Source organism: Baudoinia panamericana (genome assembly GCF_000338955.1).
Source record: "Baudoinia panamericana UAMH 10762 unplaced genomic scaffold BAUCOscaffold_7, whole genome shotgun sequence".
Classification (NCBI taxonomy): domain Eukaryota; kingdom Fungi; phylum Ascomycota; class Dothideomycetes; order Mycosphaerellales; family Teratosphaeriaceae; genus Baudoinia; species Baudoinia panamericana.
The window spans coordinates 295005-314724 of NW_006911263.1; the positions used below are offsets into that span (position 1 = coordinate 295005).

General features: G+C 55.2%; 10 protein-coding genes across 10 annotated transcripts; 3 read left to right on the forward strand and 7 right to left on the reverse strand.

Moving 5' to 3' along the window:
• Nucleotides 1-1554: 1554 nt before the first annotated feature.
• On the reverse strand, nt 1555-2361 carry BAUCODRAFT_122945 (uncharacterized protein; the record flags this gene model as incomplete). The annotated part of the gene is made up of 4 exons (XM_007678890.1): nt 1555-1658; nt 1718-1762; nt 1830-2097; nt 2170-2361. 4 exons carry the CDS (start codon nt 2359-2361, stop codon nt 1555-1557), a joined length of 609 nt encoding a protein of 202 aa, XP_007677080.1.
• A 631-nt stretch (nt 2362-2992) lies between these two features.
• On the reverse strand, nt 2993-5020 carry BAUCODRAFT_122946 (uncharacterized protein; the record flags this gene model as incomplete). The annotated part of the gene is made up of 2 exons (XM_007678891.1): nt 2993-3060; nt 3124-5020. The coding sequence occupies 2 exons, from the start codon at nt 5018-5020 to the stop codon at nt 2993-2995; spliced, it is 1965 nt and encodes a 654-aa protein (XP_007677081.1).
• Nucleotides 5021-5602: 582 nt separating this feature from the next.
• BAUCODRAFT_122947 (uncharacterized protein) lies at nt 5603-6990 on the reverse strand (the record flags this gene model as incomplete). The annotated part of the gene is made up of 2 exons (XM_007678892.1): nt 5603-6937; nt 6988-6990. The coding sequence occupies 2 exons, from the start codon at nt 6988-6990 to the stop codon at nt 5603-5605; spliced, it is 1338 nt and encodes a 445-aa protein (XP_007677082.1).
• A 1974-nt stretch (nt 6991-8964) lies between these two features.
• BAUCODRAFT_122948 (uncharacterized protein) lies at nt 8965-9624 on the forward strand (the record flags this gene model as incomplete). The annotated part of the gene is made up of 1 exon (XM_007678893.1): nt 8965-9624. The coding sequence occupies one exon, from the start codon at nt 8965-8967 to the stop codon at nt 9622-9624; it is 660 nt and encodes a 219-aa protein (XP_007677083.1).
• BAUCODRAFT_34402 (uncharacterized protein) lies at nt 9593-11045 on the forward strand. The gene is made up of 4 exons (XM_007678584.1): nt 9593-9668; nt 10205-10290; nt 10351-10763; nt 10824-11045. The coding sequence occupies exons 1-4, from the start codon at nt 9658-9660 to the stop codon at nt 10884-10886; spliced, it is 573 nt and encodes a 190-aa protein (XP_007676774.1). The 5' UTR covers nt 9593-9657; the 3' UTR covers nt 10887-11045.
• Nucleotides 11046-11105: 60 nt separating this feature from the next.
• Nucleotides 11106-12026, reverse strand: BAUCODRAFT_148535 (uncharacterized protein; the record flags this gene model as incomplete). The annotated part of the gene is made up of 1 exon (XM_007678894.1): nt 11106-12026. One exon carries the CDS (start codon nt 12024-12026, stop codon nt 11106-11108), a length of 921 nt encoding a protein of 306 aa, XP_007677084.1.
• Nucleotides 12027-12210: 184 nt separating this feature from the next.
• Nucleotides 12211-12644, reverse strand: BAUCODRAFT_498001 (uncharacterized protein). Its single transcript, XM_007678895.1, has one exon. It carries the CDS (start codon nt 12553-12555, stop codon nt 12337-12339), a length of 219 nt encoding a protein of 72 aa, XP_007677085.1. The 5' UTR covers nt 12556-12644; the 3' UTR covers nt 12211-12336.
• Nucleotides 12645-12734: 90 nt separating this feature from the next.
• On the reverse strand, nt 12735-14630 carry BAUCODRAFT_71110 (uncharacterized protein; the record flags this gene model as incomplete). Its single annotated transcript, XM_007678757.1, has 4 exons — nt 12735-13872; nt 13926-14193; nt 14244-14311; nt 14371-14630. The coding sequence occupies 4 exons, from the start codon at nt 14628-14630 to the stop codon at nt 12735-12737; spliced, it is 1734 nt and encodes a 577-aa protein (XP_007676947.1).
• Nucleotides 14631-15256: 626 nt separating this feature from the next.
• On the forward strand, nt 15257-15906 carry BAUCODRAFT_34409 (uncharacterized protein). The gene has a single exon (XM_007678585.1). The coding sequence runs from the start codon at nt 15289-15291 to the stop codon at nt 15487-15489; it is 201 nt and encodes a 66-aa protein (XP_007676775.1). The 5' UTR covers nt 15257-15288; the 3' UTR covers nt 15490-15906.
• A 350-nt stretch (nt 15907-16256) lies between these two features.
• BAUCODRAFT_34410 (uncharacterized protein) lies at nt 16257-19686 on the reverse strand. The gene has a single exon (XM_007678586.1). It carries the CDS (start codon nt 19651-19653, stop codon nt 16663-16665), a length of 2991 nt encoding a protein of 996 aa, XP_007676776.1. The 5' UTR covers nt 19654-19686; the 3' UTR covers nt 16257-16662.
• Between the last annotated feature and the right edge of the window lie 34 nt (nt 19687-19720).

The following is a 19720-nucleotide window of genomic DNA, read 5'->3' on the forward strand; positions in this document are numbered from 1 at the left end:
ACGATGTCGTCGTTCCAGCGGGCGTTGTTGCCTTTGTGGATACCCGTGTAATGCATTATGTACAGCCTTCAACCACACCTCATGCTGGAACTATGTCCACTCGTCTCCGCCCGATATCCGGCCTCTTCTCGATGGCAGCTTCATCTTCACCGGACTGCAGGCCACCGATGAGGTCACCGAGCGTACAGTCGACGTCGATGGGGTTCTCATAGCACTCTTTGGACTCCATGAATGCCTGGGTTGCAGCTACGTCGAGGTTGTCGACCTGGGTTTCGATCCAAGACGCGTTCGCATTAACACCATCCCTCGACAGAGATTAACACGAGCAGAGTGCATGCACGCTTACCTGACTCCCATCAGGATCCCGTCAACAACAGAAGACAGAGTCAGTCACACTTTCTCAAGACAAGGCACTTCAAGACCAACCTTCCAATAAGCACTAGTAGTCGGCCCATGATTTAACACACCAACACGGCTCAATCCCGTGCTGATTCCGCTGCAAATACGACAACGCCAGCGCCTGCAGAGTCGGCTACGTGAGCGCGACATGCTCTTGCCCACACGTCTTCAGATGATCGCTTAGCGCCGCTATCTCAGGCATCTTGACGATGCGAGACGGTCGTGCTCATTGTCGTACGCTAGGAAGCAGAGGAAGTCGTTTTCGTAGACCGCATGGGCGCCGACGAAGGTTGTCTGGAAGGTACACATGGCGGAGAAGTTGGTCGGTGCGGAGGACGATGTGGCCCGAGTTTGGAGGGGGGTTTAGGACGGTCTCACAGGGGTGGGAGAATGTGGGGTCCGAGGCTATGCTGGGTTCTGAAGGTCTCGATCCGAAGCTGGAGGGAGGGAGAAGGAGGAGGTCTGCTTGGCAAAGGGGTTGTTATATGCGCGCTCGAGGGTTCTCTAACCCGTAGACCGCAGTCGCGAGCACCTCGCCCCTTGGCCCTGCACCATTACTGAAGGATCAACACATTGCACGGGGTGCGGCGCAAGAACTGTCCGCTCGAGTCTGCATTCACGGAGCTGAGCGAACGCTCATGCAAGCCTCACCGGCGAACACTTGATGGTATGGCTGCCTTTGCACCCGAGCCCTGGAAGCTTGTGTTTAGGCTTGGTCAGAGTACATACATACCAACCTTTCAATGTCTGGAGCATTATGAAGCGAACGTGTTAGGCCATTGCCCATCGCTAGGGCTGGAGACGTGGTGTGGGAGAGCTGGTGGAACTCTGTGCGGTCATTGGTGTAAGGCTCGGCGTTCCGGATACAGGATTGCCTGGTATACTTTTCGATTGTGAGGTTGTGAAGAGCCAACAAGAAGGATGCAATCCCGGTACGAGGTTAACAGAACTGTTGACATCTATGTCACCACTTTCCCGTAATATGGGCGCCAGGGTGAGGTATGAATCCTTTTGCTTGGCTGATTCTGATGGCCGGCTACGAAGGGTGCGCCTATCTCACCCAACGGCGTGCTTCGAGAGCAGTGTCGGCATCGAGCGATCATGCATGTGATGGTGCTCGAGTCTGCCGCCTTTCTGCTCCCATAACCCAGCTGCTTAAGAGCTCCTCGCCTGCTGGAGCTCCTGCTCGCTGAGGTGGCGGAGCTTGTTGACCTGTGGTGCCTCGCCCGTGATGATACCCTTGGCGACCTCGATCATGCCTGGTACGATCAGCATTAGCATCCAGGCCAACTGACTGTCCGAGGAAACGTAGACCTACTGCCAATCTGCGTGTTGCGGCTGACGGCATATTGCGCCGTCTTGCCTACAATCATAAAGTCAGCCCTTACATACACTTCCACATACGCAACCATTGCACAACAACCACGTACTCTGCACCTTGATAACAGCCACTCTCGGATCATCCGGCCCACCATCATGCTTGCCGTCACCGAGATCGCCAATCCACGCCTTCAGCGCCGGGGAGTAGTGCTTGTGCACCATATCGCGGTCGGTGATGACAGAAGCCTTGCCGGAGATGGAGGCCCACTCGCCCGAGTTGTTGAGGAAGCCGAGGTTGATTTCCGGGTGGGCGTCGAGGTCGTTGGTCTTGCCGGATTCGGTGTTGGCGTGGAAGATGAAGTCGACGCCGTTGCCCTCCTACAGAATGAGAGTATCGTCAGCGGAGGGGTCCGCTTGTGATGTGTGTCTCGTTTAGGCGTGGTTTTTTACCTTTCCGGCCAACGCCATACACCGACTTGCCAACAGACCGTCGCTGGTGTTGGTAGTCATCATGCAGAACTTGCACCGGTCGACGAAGCCGATCAAGTCCTGCACCTTCTCATGAAGATCCGGGTCCTGGATGTTCTTCTGCGTGTACGGGTCGGCGGGCTTGCTGCCGGTGTCGGTGTTGCTGAACGACATCCTTGCTGTGATTTGTAGTGTTTGTGGATGGGAGATTGATTGTCTGTATCAAGGGTGTAAGTACGTGCTCTGCGGGGGTAGTAAGAGTAGGAGTAGAAGGAGGATTCAAGGCGTGCAGGTGATGTGAAGCGGGGCATCGACGGATCAGTGGAACAGGACATCCGAGCAGTAGATGGCAACACTTGGCCGCCAAGCTGTTTGTATGCGATGACGGGAGTACGACTTACCGTGTCAATTTCCTTCGAGGAGTGGATTGTGTGAGAAGGCGAAGTGCTGCTGCAGTGTAGACTGGAACTGGCCTTCAAACAAACACATCGTCTCCGCCACTATTTCCCCACTAAGAGTTTTGACGTCATGTCAGATCCCATGCCGACGATCGGTCAGGCACGCCGGCAGTGTCGCATGCTACACCTGCATGCAATATCTGCATACGCCCCTAGAATATCTGTAATAACAGGCCTGGAGTCACAGCCAGATGAGCATGGCGGAGGATCAACACAGGTCAGAATGCAATGCGTAGATAGCACCCAGGCGAGCGATAAGAGTCCCAGCACGAAGCTGGCAATGATGTTACAAAATGCATCTCGCTCAACGTACAAAGGTTCGCTCGCTATAATGCCCTCATGCTCCCTCAATCAATCTTCAACGATCCGTAGATCCGCTGTACAAACACCCAGCAAGCAAAGAATCCGATCGTACCTGTAGCACATCACAGTCAGCCAAATCCATACGTCATGTCACGTTAGGATAGTAGAGACTTACCGCTCATGACAAACCACAAAAAGCTCAACAACGCCGAATACCCCAAATACAACACCCCGCCCGAGAAGCTACTGAAACTCAACATCCGCGCCCAATAAACCAAACTGTACACAAACACATAGATCGCGCTGGCGCCGCTGGTGGCAAAGGCCCGCCATTGCCAGTGATAGTTCTCCGCGCAGAGTAAGAAGTAGACCATCAGTATCGTGACGGCCGCCGAGGTGACGACGAGCAGGGCGAAGGAGAGGAAGAGGAAGCCGAACATGTAGTAGATCCTGTTGCTCCAGAGGGAGTTCATGATGAAGTAGAGTTCCACGAAGATGGCGCCGAAGGGTAACACGCCGACTAGCAGCATGCTCGGGATGAGGCGGAGGTAGCCCTGCGCTGGCGGGATCTGGCGTGGGATTTGGTTCGTGCGGACGGGAGGGTCGGGTTGCGGTTGTTTGAATCCTAGCCATGAGCCTATAAGGCTGAGCGGGACGGAGATGAGGAACCAGATCCCTACTACCACTAGCATGGTGGTGAAAGGGACGGCGCCGCTGCTGCCGCGCGCCCAGACGAAGAGGTTGAGGAGGAAGAAGATGCCGAAGACTAGCGCGGGGAGGGCGGAGGGGGTGAGGAGGAAGAGGTGTTTCCACTTGCTGCCGTTGAAGGATTTGTAGATGCGCGAGCTGGCGTAGCCGCCGATGAAGCCGAAGAGGGTGTAGAGTAATATCATGACGGTGGCGAGACTGCCGCGATTGGAGGGGGAGAGGAAGCCGATGACGGCGAAGATGATGGTTGCCGCGGCCATGGTGAGGAGTTGCGCGCCGTTGCCCGCGAGGACGGAGAGGGCGAGGGAGTAGCGGGGCGGGCGGAAGACGTCGCCGTGGACGAGTTTCCAGCCGCTGTCTTCTACCACACCGTCTTCGGCGTTGACGCTGGTGTCACCGAGGTCGTCGAGGCCAAGTTGGTCGAGGCGGTTGTAGCGTTTGATGTCGCGGCGCAGGGTGCGCACGAGCACGCTGCTGACCATACCGACGAGGAAGCTGACGATGACGGCGCTGTTGATGAGGGAGAACCAGTGGATCTTCGGGTCGAAGACGTGCAGGTATTTGTCCCAACGCGTGGCGAAGGAGGTGGGTGATGGCTGCCAGAAGACGCTGTACGTCCATGTGACGCTCGTGGTGACCTTGTCGTCCAGCGATAGCGCCGTGCCTACATTCCCACACGTCGCAGAGTAATCATCTCCCGTCCCTGTCCTGCGACTCTCACCCAGCGACTCCGGCCGCACTTCAATCCCCACAATCCTATACTGATCCTGCCGCACCTGATGGTAATCAATGTAGATATTGTAATGATTGTTCAGGTAAGCCTTCTCCTCATCCGTCCTCCCCAGCGCGAAAACAGGCATGTAAAACTCCGACTCCGTGCTCGGATCGATCCATCTACTCCCCGCGGGCAGTCCATCAATGAGCCAATTGACGCCGTAACCCTGCCATATCCGTCGATTCACGAACTTGGCATCCCGCGGTTCGAACTGCACCTCGTCGCATACAGCCCTGCACCCCGTCTCATTCACGCCCATGCGCAGCTCGAAGGGACTCGTCTGAATGCGGTCGCCGAATAGGATGCTACCCAGCGACTCGGAGATGTCTTGCGCGCCGCCTTCGGGCTGACAGAAGTGGAAGGCAGGGTGGTAGTAGTCGAAGGCGAAGACGGAGCGCGTGCGTTGATGGGTGCCATCGCCAACGGTGCCGGTTTGGGAGGGGGTGATGTGGTTGACGGTCAAGGGGACGAGGTCGCCTTCTTTGTAGTTGGTTGGTGTGATGCCGGGGAGGTAGAAGGCTGAGGCGAGAGGGGATGCTGCTAGGACGAGTGCGACGAGGGAGGAGGGGAGGGTGTTGAGGGAGAGCATCGCTGCCAGACTTCGCCTCCACACGCGAAGACGAGAGAAGCTTGTTGGATGCTACTGGGAGTGAATGTTCGTTGCCCGTTCCATGCACACATGCAGCGAGCTTCGAGGTCGCCAAGAGGGGGTTCAAGAGCTGTTGGAAAGCTTGTCTGCGGTGTCTCCTTTCAGCTGACGCAAGCTTTCCGCGCTCTCGTTCGCTGAGAGTGACGTGGCTTGCGTCCGCACATGGAAGAAGCAGTGGCCAAGATGGTTACATGTATCGACCTCCTACAAGACTGTACATAATCAGATTCCACAAGCTAGATGCAATCGCACCATAGACGGCAGGCACGAAAGTCTGTCGCAGTGGATTCGGGACCCTAGCACGTGGGAGGGAAAGACTATTCCCAAGTACACAGTACACAGTACACGAGCGTGCCGCATTGTTACCCGAAGACACGTTCCTACAGCAAGGGCTGAAGTCCTCCGCAGTACAGTCTACCCGACGCCTTTGGGTATACCTCATCCAAACGGAAACGCCACCTCCCAAACCGAGTCATAAACTCCCCCGCGATGCATCCAAACCATCCACTTCACGTACAAACCCTACTTCTCCGTCGCCAGAACCATCTTCTCCCGCTCACTCCTCCTCTTCACCCCTTTCTTCCCATGCCTCCTCTCATTCTCCTCCCGCCTCTTCATCCCCTTCACCTCCTCTCCCTTGATCTCCCCGGCCTTCTTCACCTGCTGAGGAACATGCCTGTGCCTCCCAATCCTCTTGATCTCCGGCATATGCGCATACCGCTTCTTCAACGCCTCATCATACTCCAGCTTCTGCCTTTGCCGCGCCGTCTTCACCCCTGCCCTCTCGGAAGCGTTACTGCGCCAGAGCCGGATGTTGCCGTCGTCGGAACCACTCAGGATGTAAGCGTTGTCTGGTGTCCACCGGACGGAGAAGACGCGCTGCATGCGCTTCGTGTGGTATATATCTCGGGAATGGCCTTCGTTGCGTTTCCACAGGCGCACGCTGCGGTCGTAGCTCGCGCTCACTAGTTCTTCGCCCGTCGGGGAGAACTCGACGTCCATAACTGCGCTGACGTGGTCTTTGAGGATGTTGAGGGCGCGGGAGAGGTTTCGCATGTCGAAGAGGTAGATGTTGTGGTCTTCGTTTGCTACGGCGAGATTGAAGGCTTCCATCGGGTTCCAGCTTATCGCATTGGAGGCTAGCGTGAGTATGGAACGATGTAAGGGCGAGGCGGTACGGAGGTCGTAGAGGACAAGAGAGCGGTCGGTGGCGCACGAGGCGAGGATAGATGTTTCGGTTTGGTTGAGAGAGATGGCGGTGATGGTGTCGATGGAGGTGGGCCAGGCGAGTGTTTGCGTTGGCGTGGATGAAGGGCGGGTGAGGTCGTAGAGGGAGATGTTGGCGGAGGAGACGGCGAATACAGGCTCGCTGCGGTGGCGCGTAATGCCGGTGTAGGCATTCTGGCCCAGCCATGTGGCGGTTGGTGCGCTCCCAGAGGTGGTATTGTAGGGGTCGTAGAGTTTGACCGTTCGATCACTGCCGCAAGAAAGCAGCTTCTTGTCCTGCGTCCAGCAAATGCCCTTCACGAGATTCTCATGCGCCTGCGTCTGCCATACCTCGTCGCGACTCGGCAAGTCCCACACCTTCACCACTCCATCGCCGCTGCCACTTGCAAATCGATCAAGCGAGTTCGGGTCCTTCGCAAGGACGTATACTCCGTCGACATGGCCTCGCCCTAGCTGTGCAACGAATGGAGCGGCGAACATGCGCTCCAACTTGGTAGCATTGAGCGCTCGGGTGTACTCTCTCGCCCGCTCGAAAGGATGCGCCGCTGGGTCGAGATTTCTTGTTGCGCGAGTGACATCGCTGCCAGGTGTTTGATACGAAGCTGACGGGCGTGTGAGCGCCTTGATCTTCTGAGACAGCCGTTAGTTAGGTCATAGGAAGTCAAGCTACTAGTACATACCATCGTAGAGTCAAGCCATGCATTTCAATCTCGACTTCTGGAAAATCTTTGGACCATATAGCGGACTCATTCCGCGAAGAACATCGGGAGGGGACATCCCGAAAAGCCGACATATCGCTTGAAGGAGCAGACACCAGTGTGGTACAGGTCAGTATGAGTTAAATACATGGGATTATGTGGCCATATGTATACGCTCTGTTTCGTCACGGGAAGCAACTGATTTAAGTCCTCCGCTACATACTGCGCGAATCATGTGCGGCACTGAGCGCAATGAATAATTACAACTGAAAGCGCATTGGAGCGTTAAGAACTATCTCAGAGGTATGGTCTGCCAGAATCTCGGCTCGAACCGGTTCCACACTCTGCTATCCACCGAACCGCAATAGACATCGCCTATATATTCATAATAATGCGACTCAACACCAGGCGCAGAGTCGTGTCCAGCCAACGGACAATGCCGAAGCACGGCGGGCAGCGGACAGCCTTGCAATCTGCAAATCAGGTCGCCAACCTTAGCGTGATGGTAGTCTGACCGGATACGTCCTGTATTTGTAAACACCAATCTCATATCGCGTAGAACATGTCGAGTGGTTTGACTCAGTTCCTGTTCGCTTTCGATCATGTCCGAAGGCTCGGCCTGCACCGAACACCTTGTTTCGACCCAGATCCTGCAATCCGTGTCCTGCGATACGGAGGGGTTTGTTGGCGACCATTTGTGCAACAGATCACGCCGTGGATGTGTCTTCAGGAAGAAGTTGCCGCCCTTCCTTTACGCTTTGACGGTAATCGACGGTTTTGACAGCAATCTTGCCGGGTAACACAAGCCGCGAATCGCAAAGATCTTGTCCCGAGCTTTTTGTTGCGAGAGGCTCGACTCATCAGTACGGCACGGTCAAACGCTGTACGAGTGCCAGTGCGGATTTTCTTGTAGAGGTTGGTGATGAGACTGAAGAGGTTCATGAGATCCGATGCCTCGGGTTCTGGGTCGTGCAACGCTCGAAATGCTAGCAAGTAGAGACGAAGCTCTATTTGTTCCCTTCCGCAAAGGAGAGTCGGCTCTACAGCAAGACAGATCTCTTGTATGATCAATACTCTGCGCAGAACCGGCGTTCACTCATTGCCACGATTGCGTGCGACAACCGAGAATACTGAGTTGGCCCGCAGTGAAATATAGGGTTGTGTCTGATGGCGTTTAACCGTAGAGTTTCAATTGCGTAGGAAGCTCCATCGTAGTCTTCTCCAAGCCGAGCGTATGCTCTCTGCGTATCTGCGACAATGGCATCCGTCATTTGGACTTGCTTCGACTTCTCGACCTCATCGTTCTGATGGACGCAGAGGTAGTCGGCTCAGACTTCGCATACATCGCAATCGCGAAGCTCCAACAAGGCGTCGTAAGGGGCTCTGGTACCGGTACTGCTACGTGAATGACCATGATCTCGCCAGCCTTGCCCGGCGCTCACCATGTGTACGGCAGATCATGGTAAGTTGGCTTAGGGCAGCTGGAAAACGAAGTTGGTCGAAGAGTGCCTTTCAATGGATCCCTTCTCGAAGCCACGATGCTTCGCTCAATGTGTAGAATCCTGATGTGCCGGTTTGAATCATCCAGGGTTTCGTATGTGAAGGTGGCGTTGCTCCTGTCGGCCGGTAGAGTATCTATTGGCGTCAGGCTCCGGAGGAGGCATATGAATATGAGCTCTCGCCTATCGAACAGTTCGTATTTCGGGCTCGCTGCGAGCCGCATTAGCGCTACCTCCCGTGTTTGGCGCTTTGAGGTGGCTGAGTGGGTGTGGAGCCGTAGCTGGCATCTCGAGACGTTCCTGACTGGACCTGAAGGACAATCACCGAGCATGGAGTAGGAGCAAGCAGGACGGCAGCACGGTGCGAAGAGCCAGCTAAACAGAGCTAATAGCTCCGACTTGGGAGGTAATGATAGCGCACCGTAGTAGACTGCGTGTCAAGCATCTTAACTCACGTCATATGTCTACACGTACGCTGAGCGGACGCAGCTCAAGTGAAGGTTCGCCTGCAACGCAATTAAGCTCCACGCGCCAGGCTGGTACTGTACTGTCCATCTCGATTGAGACTGAGGCTCGTGTGCATGAGTGGCGACTGCAGGGGACTGAGGTATGGGACTGTAACCTTCCCATCCACAATGTTGAAGTGCTCGTCGTCCGTTCCCGTCATGAGCATCAAGCTCGTGATGCTCATTGTCCGTTGCTCTCGTGCGCGCCATATACTCTCTCGACTCACCCATCCAGTTCATTGCAATGGCAAGCACAATGTCCTTCAACTCGTGCGACTGTATACCTTGAGCGTCTGCAGCACTGCGCCGGGCCGAGCAGTAAGATGCGCGTGTGCATGGCGGGATGGATGATGCAAGCCTTCCAGGTTGGAGCCCTTAGAGCGCCTCTCCCGAGCACTGCCTCATTACTTGGCACCAGAAAGTACCCTCCGTGCCTGCCCTTGCGGGGCATAAACGATGCAACGGCGGTAGGCAGGATAATCGCACTCGCGGCCGGCGGCAACATCATGACCCGAAGTAAGACTGCCTTGTTTGAGAATTGCGTAGCCTTCTTCCACCGCAGCACAACATCGGCACTTGAATCAAGCGATTGCTCTGACAACGAGGTACCTTGAGCTGTCACTCGCGTGACATCCGGATCGCCCAGCATGGGCAAAAGGTGCGTTGTTGTGCTTTCCTATTTCGTCACGAGGTGCAGGAGGAGGAAGTGGAGAAGTGAACAAGGAGTCAGTCAAGTGAGCCATCGACGACACGCGATGCGATCCACCACCACCGCTCCAACGTCACAAGTGCGTGTAGGCGCTCAACGCATGGAACCTCTTGGCCTTCGCGGACTGAAGCGCATACCAATACAACGACGACGGCGGCGACGATGACAGACACACCTAAGGAGGAGCTGAAGGTGCACGACATCTACCCGGACCATCCGGAGATCGAACAGCAAGCGACGGGAGGAGCAACGACCGACAAGCATGAGGGCGCCCACCCCTTGCCAGGCGCATACAATATCGCTCGCCGACGACCCTTCCGCATTCCGCGCGAGCTCTCCCACAGCTATCCGGCCTTCAACCGCAAGCGACAGGCAGCCTTCAAAATTGGGGTGGCAGACTTGGAGAGGGAGTTTAAGAGGAGCACGGGCATAGCACGCTTGGAGCTTGACGAGCATCAGCTGACCATTCACCACAATGATGACAGTCAGAGCAAGCTCTCGCCGCAAGAGCTGCAAGACCTGCAGAAAGCGACGCACTTCGACAAGAAGGAGTTGCAGCAATGGTACAAAGGTGAGCCAGCATATACGCAGTCAACAATACCAAAGCAATAAAGCTCATGACGATATCCAGGCTTCCACAACGACTGCCCCTCCGGCCTCCTAACCAAAGCCGAATTCCAAAAAGTCTACAAGCAGTTCTTCCCCTTCGGCGACCCCTCCACCTTCGCCGACTACATCTTCAACGTTTTCGACGCCGACAAATCCGGCACCATCGACTTCAAAGAGTACATCTGCGCCTTATCCGTCACCTCGCGCGGCAAAATGGAAGATAAACTCGACTGGGCGTTCCAACTCTACGACATTGACGGCGACGGCAAGATCACGTTTCAGGAGATGCTGAGTATTGTCGAGGCGATATATAAGTTGGTGGGGAGTATGGTGCGGTTGCAGGAGGATGAGAATACGCCGGAGAAGCGGGTGAGGAAGATTTTCCGGTTGATGGATAAGGATGAGAATGGGAGCTTGGATATGGCGGAGTTTAAGGTAAGGGAGGTGGTGGATTAGTGTGAGCGTGATCTCGAACTGACTTCTGTGTGAATCTAGGAGGGGTGCAAGCGAGATGAGACGATCGTATCTGCACTGTCGCTATACGATGGGCTGGTATGAGTGGCAATTGTAGCGTCTTCGAGCGGAAAGGCAAGGCTTAAGGCAATGCTCATGATGTACGGCGCTACGGTGTCCCGGCCCGGTGTGGCGAATACGCTGGGATTGCAATATCATAAGCTGTGTATCCCAGTATGCTGATGCGACATCCGACCCTGTCGTGGCTCCTGCTGCCTCACAGAGATCCACAGCAGCATGCGGCTTGGCAGCACGGAAGGAATCCTACGTCTCATCGTTCCGCAGTGTCACGGCTTCCAGCACCGCCAGCAAGATCCTGTTCGCCCGGCCACACTCTCTCCGCTTCCCAGGCGCGACCTTGCCGAAGTCGAATCCCTCCCCGAACACGGTGTCCGTTGTCCCTTCGATATCCGCAAACGTCACACCACTATAGGACCACAACGCCAATCCGGCGTCTTCAAAGAAGGCACTGAGCTCAACGTCGCTGAACCCGGAGTCGCCAACTGCGCAATAGACCAACGCGCATAGCATGTCGGCACGTGTCAAACAGCCGTAGTCGTAATCAAATCTGTCCTCCGTCGCCATCCTGATGGCGAAGTCACGGCCCACCGCATCGCCCCAAATGCGACTCCAAACTCTGCATAGCCGCTCATACCGCACAACCATCCTGAATCCCTGCCCAAACTCCACCTCCCACACTCCCACATCCACATCCCTCACTCGCCCTCCTATAGTCGTCGAGACTAGCTCAGCATGATACGCTGAGCTTAGGTGCCCCACCTCGATCACCACTTCGCAAAGATGAAGCGGCAGCGGCATCTGTTTAGTGGCGGCGATGAAGCGGCAAGCGTGCGTGCAGAGGCCGCCTTCCCCTTCCTTAAATCCGTACTCGCCATCACCGATGGGGTGTGCCAGAAAGATGTGCCTCATTTCGCTGAAATTGGTGCGGTTGGGATAAGTTGCAACTTCCTGAAGTGAAAGCTTGAAAGCATTGTTCGAGTACAGGACGTCAATTGCTTCGTTGCAGATCTGGTGGTTGACGAGCAGGAGGCTAGTGATCGAAGCGTCGCTTAATAGGGGCCGTCGGAGAGGCTTGGATGTCATTAAGATGTAGTGGTATATTTGAACACGAAGCTCCGCTGAGAGCTTGGCGAGCAGGAGATCTGAAGGACTTGTTGTTGCCATTTCGGTGTGATGGAAGTACTATGACTGCCGGTAGGAGGTAACCAACCGAACGCTGCTTTGGAACTAATATCGCGGACGCAACACGATCTAGATTGTATAAGGTGGGGAAGGCATGTGCACGTGCTGATCGAAAAGGGAAGGAACGGGCGTTGTTCCGCTTATGTCGCTCGCCATTGCGGTGGAGTACATGTGGAAATCACAAGCACTGGTTGTTTGGAGACATTTTGTATGGTAGCTATCCAGTCAGACTACCACCACACTATACACGGAGTTCCTCTCTCACATTACCCACTGATCAACCCAACCCTGTTCAGCCTGTCTTCTCACATGCTAGCAATGCGGCGTAGCAAGAAATCATGCTGCGATGCATTGTTGATGCTGTGAGAAAAACCAATGTGCAAAGGATGGCGGAGAGATGGTGCGGGTGTCCAGAAAAAGGTTGTGCTGTGTTGCCTCGATGCAAGATCGCCAGGAGATGATGTGATCGATGATTGCGGTTGTACCGACTCGTCGCTGCAAGAAGTTGCATGAGTCAGAAAATAGTGCTCAATGATGTGCCCGCCTGTGACGCCAGGCCTAGTTGATGCTGAATGCCGACTGCGAGAGATGGCTCGCTTCCAACGCCTTTGAATGTTGTGCAGATGCAGCTCCAGTGACAATACTCCATAAACGCCGTGCTAATATGAAGACTGAGGGCCCTCCAGCTCCTCAATACGAAGCCATACGCCTGGAAAAGGACTGGCTGACGCCTTCCGATATATCTGCGCGGACGGCAAACGAGCTGTGACTCCGGGCGCCCATGCTACGCCCAGAAGCAGTAGGTGAGGCATCCATCCCATCGTGCGCGTTCTGCCCGAACGCAAACGTCTGCGCGCGGAACAGCTTCTGTCGCCCCTTCACTTTAGCCATACCGCGCTCGCAGTCCTGCTCGTGGCGCTGATCGTTCATCTCCACGTAGTTCTGCGGGAAGCACTTGGCGCGGTGGTTGGCGAAGAACTTGCTGTAGCCGCCGTCGAGGACGTACATTTCCGGGTAGGTAAGCTTGGGGTAGCATGCTGCGTTGACGTTGCGGTCGTGGCTGCGGACGAACTTGGCCGTGAGTGGTGCGCGATGCACGGAGTATTCACAATGGAAGATGAGTAATGTCCGGTCAGTAGTGGGCGCGTTAAATAGTTCATGAGTGAGTAATTGCTTGTCGTTGAAGTTGACGGCTCCATCAATATGACCGCCGTTGTATTCATATTCGAACCTGCAGTCGATGACTTTGATGAGGTCATAGTGGGAATCGTACTTCTTCTCCAGCACGTCGACCATGGTGAGCTGGGATATGCGAGGCAAGCCGTCCGGCTCGTCGCTGTTCAGGTGATGCGGCAGCTGAAGTTCGGGTTCTTGTTGATCGATGTCCATGGCCGACGTCAGGTTGGGCTGCGGCTCGAACGAATCTTGCTCCTCTTTCATCACGTCGTCCGGATGCTGGAACATACTGAGCGATCTCCGCATGATCTTACGCTGCGGCCGCACGAAAGCAGGTCGGCCGCCAGAAGGTTTGCGGACATGGCCAGTACCAGGCGAGCCGTTTGTGCGGCCCACCGAGCTTAGAGACGGTCGTCTAGGCGGCGGCACCATCGGCAACACTGGCGGAGTCGTTAATGCTTCGACAGGCGACTCTGTGAAGCTTTCTGCTAACGTTGGCGTGGATGTACAACTAAGGGCATTCGTGGTGACATTGCCGAAACGGAAAGGGGGCAGGGAGTGTTCGGCGCTGGCTGGCTGCAGTGGAATGTGGTTTGTGGAGTAACCTTTTGTGCGGGTTAATGAAGGTCTTGTGACTTGTCGTCGTGTGCGTCTGATGTGAATGATTAGCAAGAATTCTTTAACCGACGTCGTCGGACAACATACTCAGGCAGTGCCAGGAACGTCGAATACTGTGTCAGCGGCACAGTCGCCGCCGGGAAGATCTCGGTTGGAGAAAGCAAATCTGGCGAGACGAGCGTCTCTTCTGGCGTCTCTTCAGGCGACGGGGAGGGAAGTGTGACTTGTGCTACAAAGTAGGGAGCCTTGTGCGGCAATGGCGACACATCCATCATATCGGGTATGCCAGGTGATGAGGAAAGGATGGGAGGGGTCCTTGCTCCTTCGATCTCTATGGGCGGAGTCGAAAGTGGTCCTTCCTCGGGTTAGCATGCTGGTTGCGAAAGCCATCCCCATGCGACATACCAGCTTCGTCACGAGCTCTGAACAGGTTGGTTGTGAACAAGGACCTGCGCGGAGTAGGAGCTTGTGGACTGGTACAATAGTGAGCACGCGATCGACAAGGATGGTTCTAAGCGAGGAATGCGGGTACCTCTTGTCGATGTGGAAGTTCGCGTCTAGATCGGCAGTCAAGCTCGCAGTGGGAGATGAGCCTCTCGTAGGCTTGAGCGTGAAGTAATCCTGCCTCGCCGGTCTTGGCGGCTGCATGCTCATGTCCTTGAAGTTGAAGCTGCTGGGTGCAAAGGCTTGATATCCGGAATATGCTGGGCGAGCCATTGGCAGGTCCTTGCCATTGGCCCAGACTGGACACGGTTGCGGCCGCAAAGCAGCCAGCGGCGAAGAGTATTCCATGTCGTATATACTGTCTTAGCCTACTCGTCTATCCTGACTGTGCCGGTACTAGGTAGTAGAGTTGCTGTCGGCGGAGTGCGTTGGAGGGTGGTGGTGGAGATATGACAATGTGAGATGGGTCCAATGGCTTATGGGATTGGGTGATGCTGTGTCTAAGCTGCTACCAGCGCCGAATACCAAGCCAGGCGTCGTCAAGGAAAATAGTTAGAGTGTGCTGCCGTTGTACATAACGGTAACCGTTCGACTTCCAACGACTTGATCAGCGAGTCTGCCGAAATGAGGGACCGGTCGGGACAAGTGAGTGACACGACGGCAAACGCAGCTCCGTCGGGAGGCACAACTGGTATGATCGGGCAGGAGGACGACTGCCTTCAGACGTGGTATAAAGGAAGGACCAAGGCAGTGTGAGGTGGTGAGTCTAGGAGTACATGTAGAGGTACAAGAGGCGTGGACGAGGGTCGCACAGCCGTTATCCTGGCAACCTTAGCTGCAGCGCAACCGAGCCAGCGGGCCAAGACCGAGCAAGATGGCGGCGGTACCCGCTCGCACTCCGGAGCAGCAGCAAGATTAACGCGCTTACTGGAGCGTGTGCAATAGCGAATCAAGAAACAATGCTGCTGACAAAAGAGAGTTTACGTAGGTGGATGCTGTCGGACAAATGCTGCAGATCCTACACTGCAGGAGGGCACTGGACACGGCACACATCGCCCGCATCGACGATGTGGTGGAGCACCGCGCTGTTACTTCGCCCACCTCCCCAGCTCGTCGAACCCCTACCTCGACACGGCAGACGAGCCGCTACGAGGGCTTCATCCTGCCATTGTTCCTGCAGCAGGCGCAGAGCATGTCCGCCGTCTGATCCGCTGCAAGGAAGAGCTTGTAACGCAGGTTAGCTAGTTAGTAAGAGCTTCAGGTTCATCCAAGAACCTCCCTCAAGCTCCCCAAGCTCCAACACCGTTGCGATTGATTGCTCCCTCGCGGCCTAGCCGTTTCTCCTGGTCTCGTCGACCAGAGCGAATGCTTTGTTACTCGGCATCTCTACATGCATGGCATTCATCCCATTCCAGATGTCGTCAGACAAGCTTAAACCGGGAAAAGGCATCGTTTTGCACGCCGGTCTCTGACCCCTCATTCGTCAACACCGCCATGGCGACACGATCTTCCCTCTAACGGGCGCCGAAACCTCACTGACACATCCCATTCGCCGATGTTTGGCGCTTGTCAAAAAGAGGAGGGAGCGTGCACTCGCAAGCACGACCACATGGTCCGTGAGCATGTCCCACCATTGCGGCGCAAAGGCATTCCTCATGCCTCAGCTTCGACCGGGCGTCCACCGTTCGAGCCTTGTCGCGTGGCCATCGACTGATCTCGCTGTTGAACTTCGATTCCATGCATCTTGCTAACGATGGGCTACGTCATGAGGTTTTCAATGGCTATAATGAAGAGTTATAAGCGACCTGCTTCCCCTCCAGCATTCAGGTTTCGAAGTCTACATAGGCGACACCTGTGCCTATCGCTCTGATTGCTTATCAACAAACAAAGCATCCGATAACAGATGACCCTCTACAGCACGCCCGGAAGGAACTTACCAGCGCTGGGCGCTCGCCTGGCAGCTGAGGAGTCGGCCCAACAGCCGCCCACGCCTTCTCCGGCCAAGCCATCTCCATCGTCGATTTCTACGCGCCGATACTACACTGACGGCGGTGGCGTGCATGTCAACCCAGGGTCTTCCCTGCTTCCCCTAGCTGTTCTGCATGTGCGTATCCGTCGGGAAATGCTGCTCTCTTTGTGTGGAAGTGGAACACTGAGTTCTCAGCGGAGTTTCTAAGCGTAAGACGCGTAGCGCGTCGCAGTAAACAGATCCGCGTAAGGCTAATTCCTTGTGCTCATCGCCACTGCACGTGACATTCAATGGCTATTTACGAAGACCTAGTGTAGTCATGCTTTGGATGCGGTTTATTTGAGTATGTCACTCTCGGGAAGTAATGTGTGAAACATGTATTCTGGGCTACGCGGACGAGTGCATGTCGACTTATTCCCGCCCCTGACTCCTCGTTGATATCGACCAGCTCATCCACTCCGTGAAGATGCTGCCCTGCACCTTCGACTTCCCGTCGACGTACCAGCCCTTCTGCAGCTCGCAATACATATCTGCAACGCGATTGTAATATTGCGGGTTGATCGCGACAAGCACCTTGGACAGGAACAGGCTTGAGCGGCTGCAGGCATGGGCGTGCAGTTTCGAACCCCCGAGCTTTATCTCGTCGTGCACTTCTTGCAGTACGCCAAAGCACGCTTCTTGATCGTCAGGCTGCGGCAGGCTCTTGTGCTTCGTGCATGCCTCAAAGTACTGTCTTAAGACGCCAAATGCCTTCTCAGCAACGGCTTTGCTACTCGTGGTCCGAACTAACGACGCCAATGGAAGGATGAGATCCATCGAGAGCACGTTGGCGTACTGACTTTTGACATAGATCGCCAGCAAGTCCAGAACGCGACTCTTGAAGCTCACAATGTTCTCCTTGGCATCCTTCTTCTCTTGCTTCTTCCCTCCGGCTTTCTGGCGTTCTTGAAAGATCTTCGTTAGATGTGGTTCCAGTGCCATCATCTGCTCATCGTCCATGTCTGAGTCGTCATCGCCCGAGTCGGCACCATCCTCACCAGCAGTCTCAAGCACGGCGGCTAGCTTCCGATCGAATGCCGCTTCTTCATCGAGCTCGCCGGATGCGCCTGACACAACATCTGAGCTGTCGTCGTTTACGTCGTCGCCGTCGCTGGGTTCCTCATCGTCCATATTAGCGGATGCCTCCCCATTGACCATCTCCACGTCCGAAGCGTCCTCGACATCGACTATTCCATCGCTATCTCCCTCGTCAGCATAATCTGTACCATCTTCTACGTCGTCCTCGTCACGCTCGTCGAAAAGCTCCTGCTGACCAGCAAGGCTTTCCTTCTGTGCAAGGACCATGGTAAGCGACTGCAAGCCTTCCGCAGTCGTCTCGTTTGCAATACTGCCGAAGACTTGCTCGGCAACGTTACGGAGCAGCGCCGTCTGCTTCGACAGCAGGCTCAAGACAAGTTCCGTGAGCATCACAAAGCTATCGCCTCCCTGTCTTTGAGCCTTGTAGCTGACTTGCAGATCTTGAAGTGCCTCGAGTGCGTCCTCTTCTCCGCCGAAGAGCTGAACAGACAGCGAGTTGAAGAGCAGCGCGTATGCAGCTGCTGTTCCTTTGGAGTGCTTCAACGGCTCAGTGATCGACTTGACTGTCTCTCGTGCCGTTTCGATCGTCTTCTCGGCCTCCTCGCTCAACGGCTTGCAAAGCTCCTTCTTGTGCTTATACAGCAGCGCAGCAACCCCATTCATAGCTCTGCTGCCATCGACGCTTGAGTGGTCCATGATAACAGAGATGCAAGAGTTAAGCCTCGATCTCAGCACCTCCCGTTCGGAATCGGTAAGCTGCGGTGCCGCTTGTAGTCCGGTTCGAAGGTAGCCATACTGTACCATTTCGGTTACGAGGTACTTCAGCCAGTGCTGCAAATCGCTGAACTTGGCGCTTGATTGTGCATCATCCATCGAGAACGAAGCCCCAGACTTGTGCTGGCTTCTCACCAACAACAATGCAAGGTCGGCATAGGAACGACGTACGTTGGTAGCCTGCTGATCGTCGGAATTCCCATCAAGAGGTCGGAGGAGATGGGTGATAAGAACCTGCACCATGAGCTTTATTGTAGCTGGATCTGACAGTTGAAACAGACTTTCTATGGTCTTACTTTTGGTGCGCTGGTCCAGACCTCGCGCCGACAGAAGGCTCGAAAGAAGCACGTGACTTAGCTCTGGATTCTTCCTTGCCCGAGAGGTGATAGCTTTTAAAGGCAGCTCAGCCGCCTCGAAAAGTAGACGCGCTGTTTCGAGTCGGGGCATGACGACGTTGCGCAGAGTCTGAACGTGCAGGATGTGATACAGATGCTCTAGTGGCGCACCCTCCACGGCCATCGCGATGATCTGAAGCCCAACAGCCTTACGCTCCGTGGAAGCATTTGCTGTGAAGAAACCTTGGAGTACGACGCCGTCCCAAAAGTGCTTGAAGACCGTTTGCGGCTTCCGGTCGTAAGCATGTAAGAGGATCTCCTCCCACGCGAAGCTCGGCCTAGATTGGCGGGCTCCTGTATCAGACGGCCTCGCGTTTGCTGCACCATCGTGACTAGCTGCCGGGCCTCCTATAAGAACTTTCCTGAGTCTTGGCTGCTCCTCTGCAGAGAATGGATCGTTCCTTCGCCAAATGCCTTTGGGAAGAAGTTTGGGCCAGCGGTCCGCGATGGCTAGCCACAATGCAACGCCTTCGGCACTCTCGAGCAGCTTGCCATCTCGCAGTACATCGAGGAGCACCTGGATCCGATCATCGCTGAGCAGTCCGCCTTGGCCGCTGATGAGAAAGTAATTGAGCATCGCGCCGCACTCCGTACGAAGCCACGCCTTGGTGACCGCTAAGGCTACCACTTTGGAAAGAAAGTGGCGCCAGTGAGCGTCTGGTATCGATCCTGACGCTGCGACGCCACAATTTAGAACCGATTGAAATGCGAATCGCCGTCCCAAAAAATGTTCGCGTTGCTCCTGCCCACTGGCATTTGCGCCGGGCTCCGTGATATGCGAGATGCGCTCCGTAAGCTCATACAGGCTCCAGTCAGCACATGCAGTATTGGCCCATTTGCCAAACGCTAGCTCTAGAACTCCAGACAATGCGACAGAAAAGCCCAGTCTTGCCGCTTTCCTACCGCTGCAAAGACCTTTGAGGAGACGGGTTGTGGCCCCATTCACAAGATGCGCGCGATCTGCTGAGTCTGCAGCGAACAATAGCAAAATCAAGTCACCCGCAGCCTTACGTCGGACGGGCTCAGATTCATCTGCGAGAGCATTGTATACGACCGCAAGCTTTGTTTGAGATGCGCCGTCTTCGGCGCGGCGTTTGCGAGACGGGTGCACATAATCAACATCGTCGCTTTCGCGAGGACGCTTGGCGCCTGGCATACTGCAAGCCGGCTACTTCTACATCTGCGATGCGGAGTGTTGAAGAAGGACTTTGATATCGCAGGAA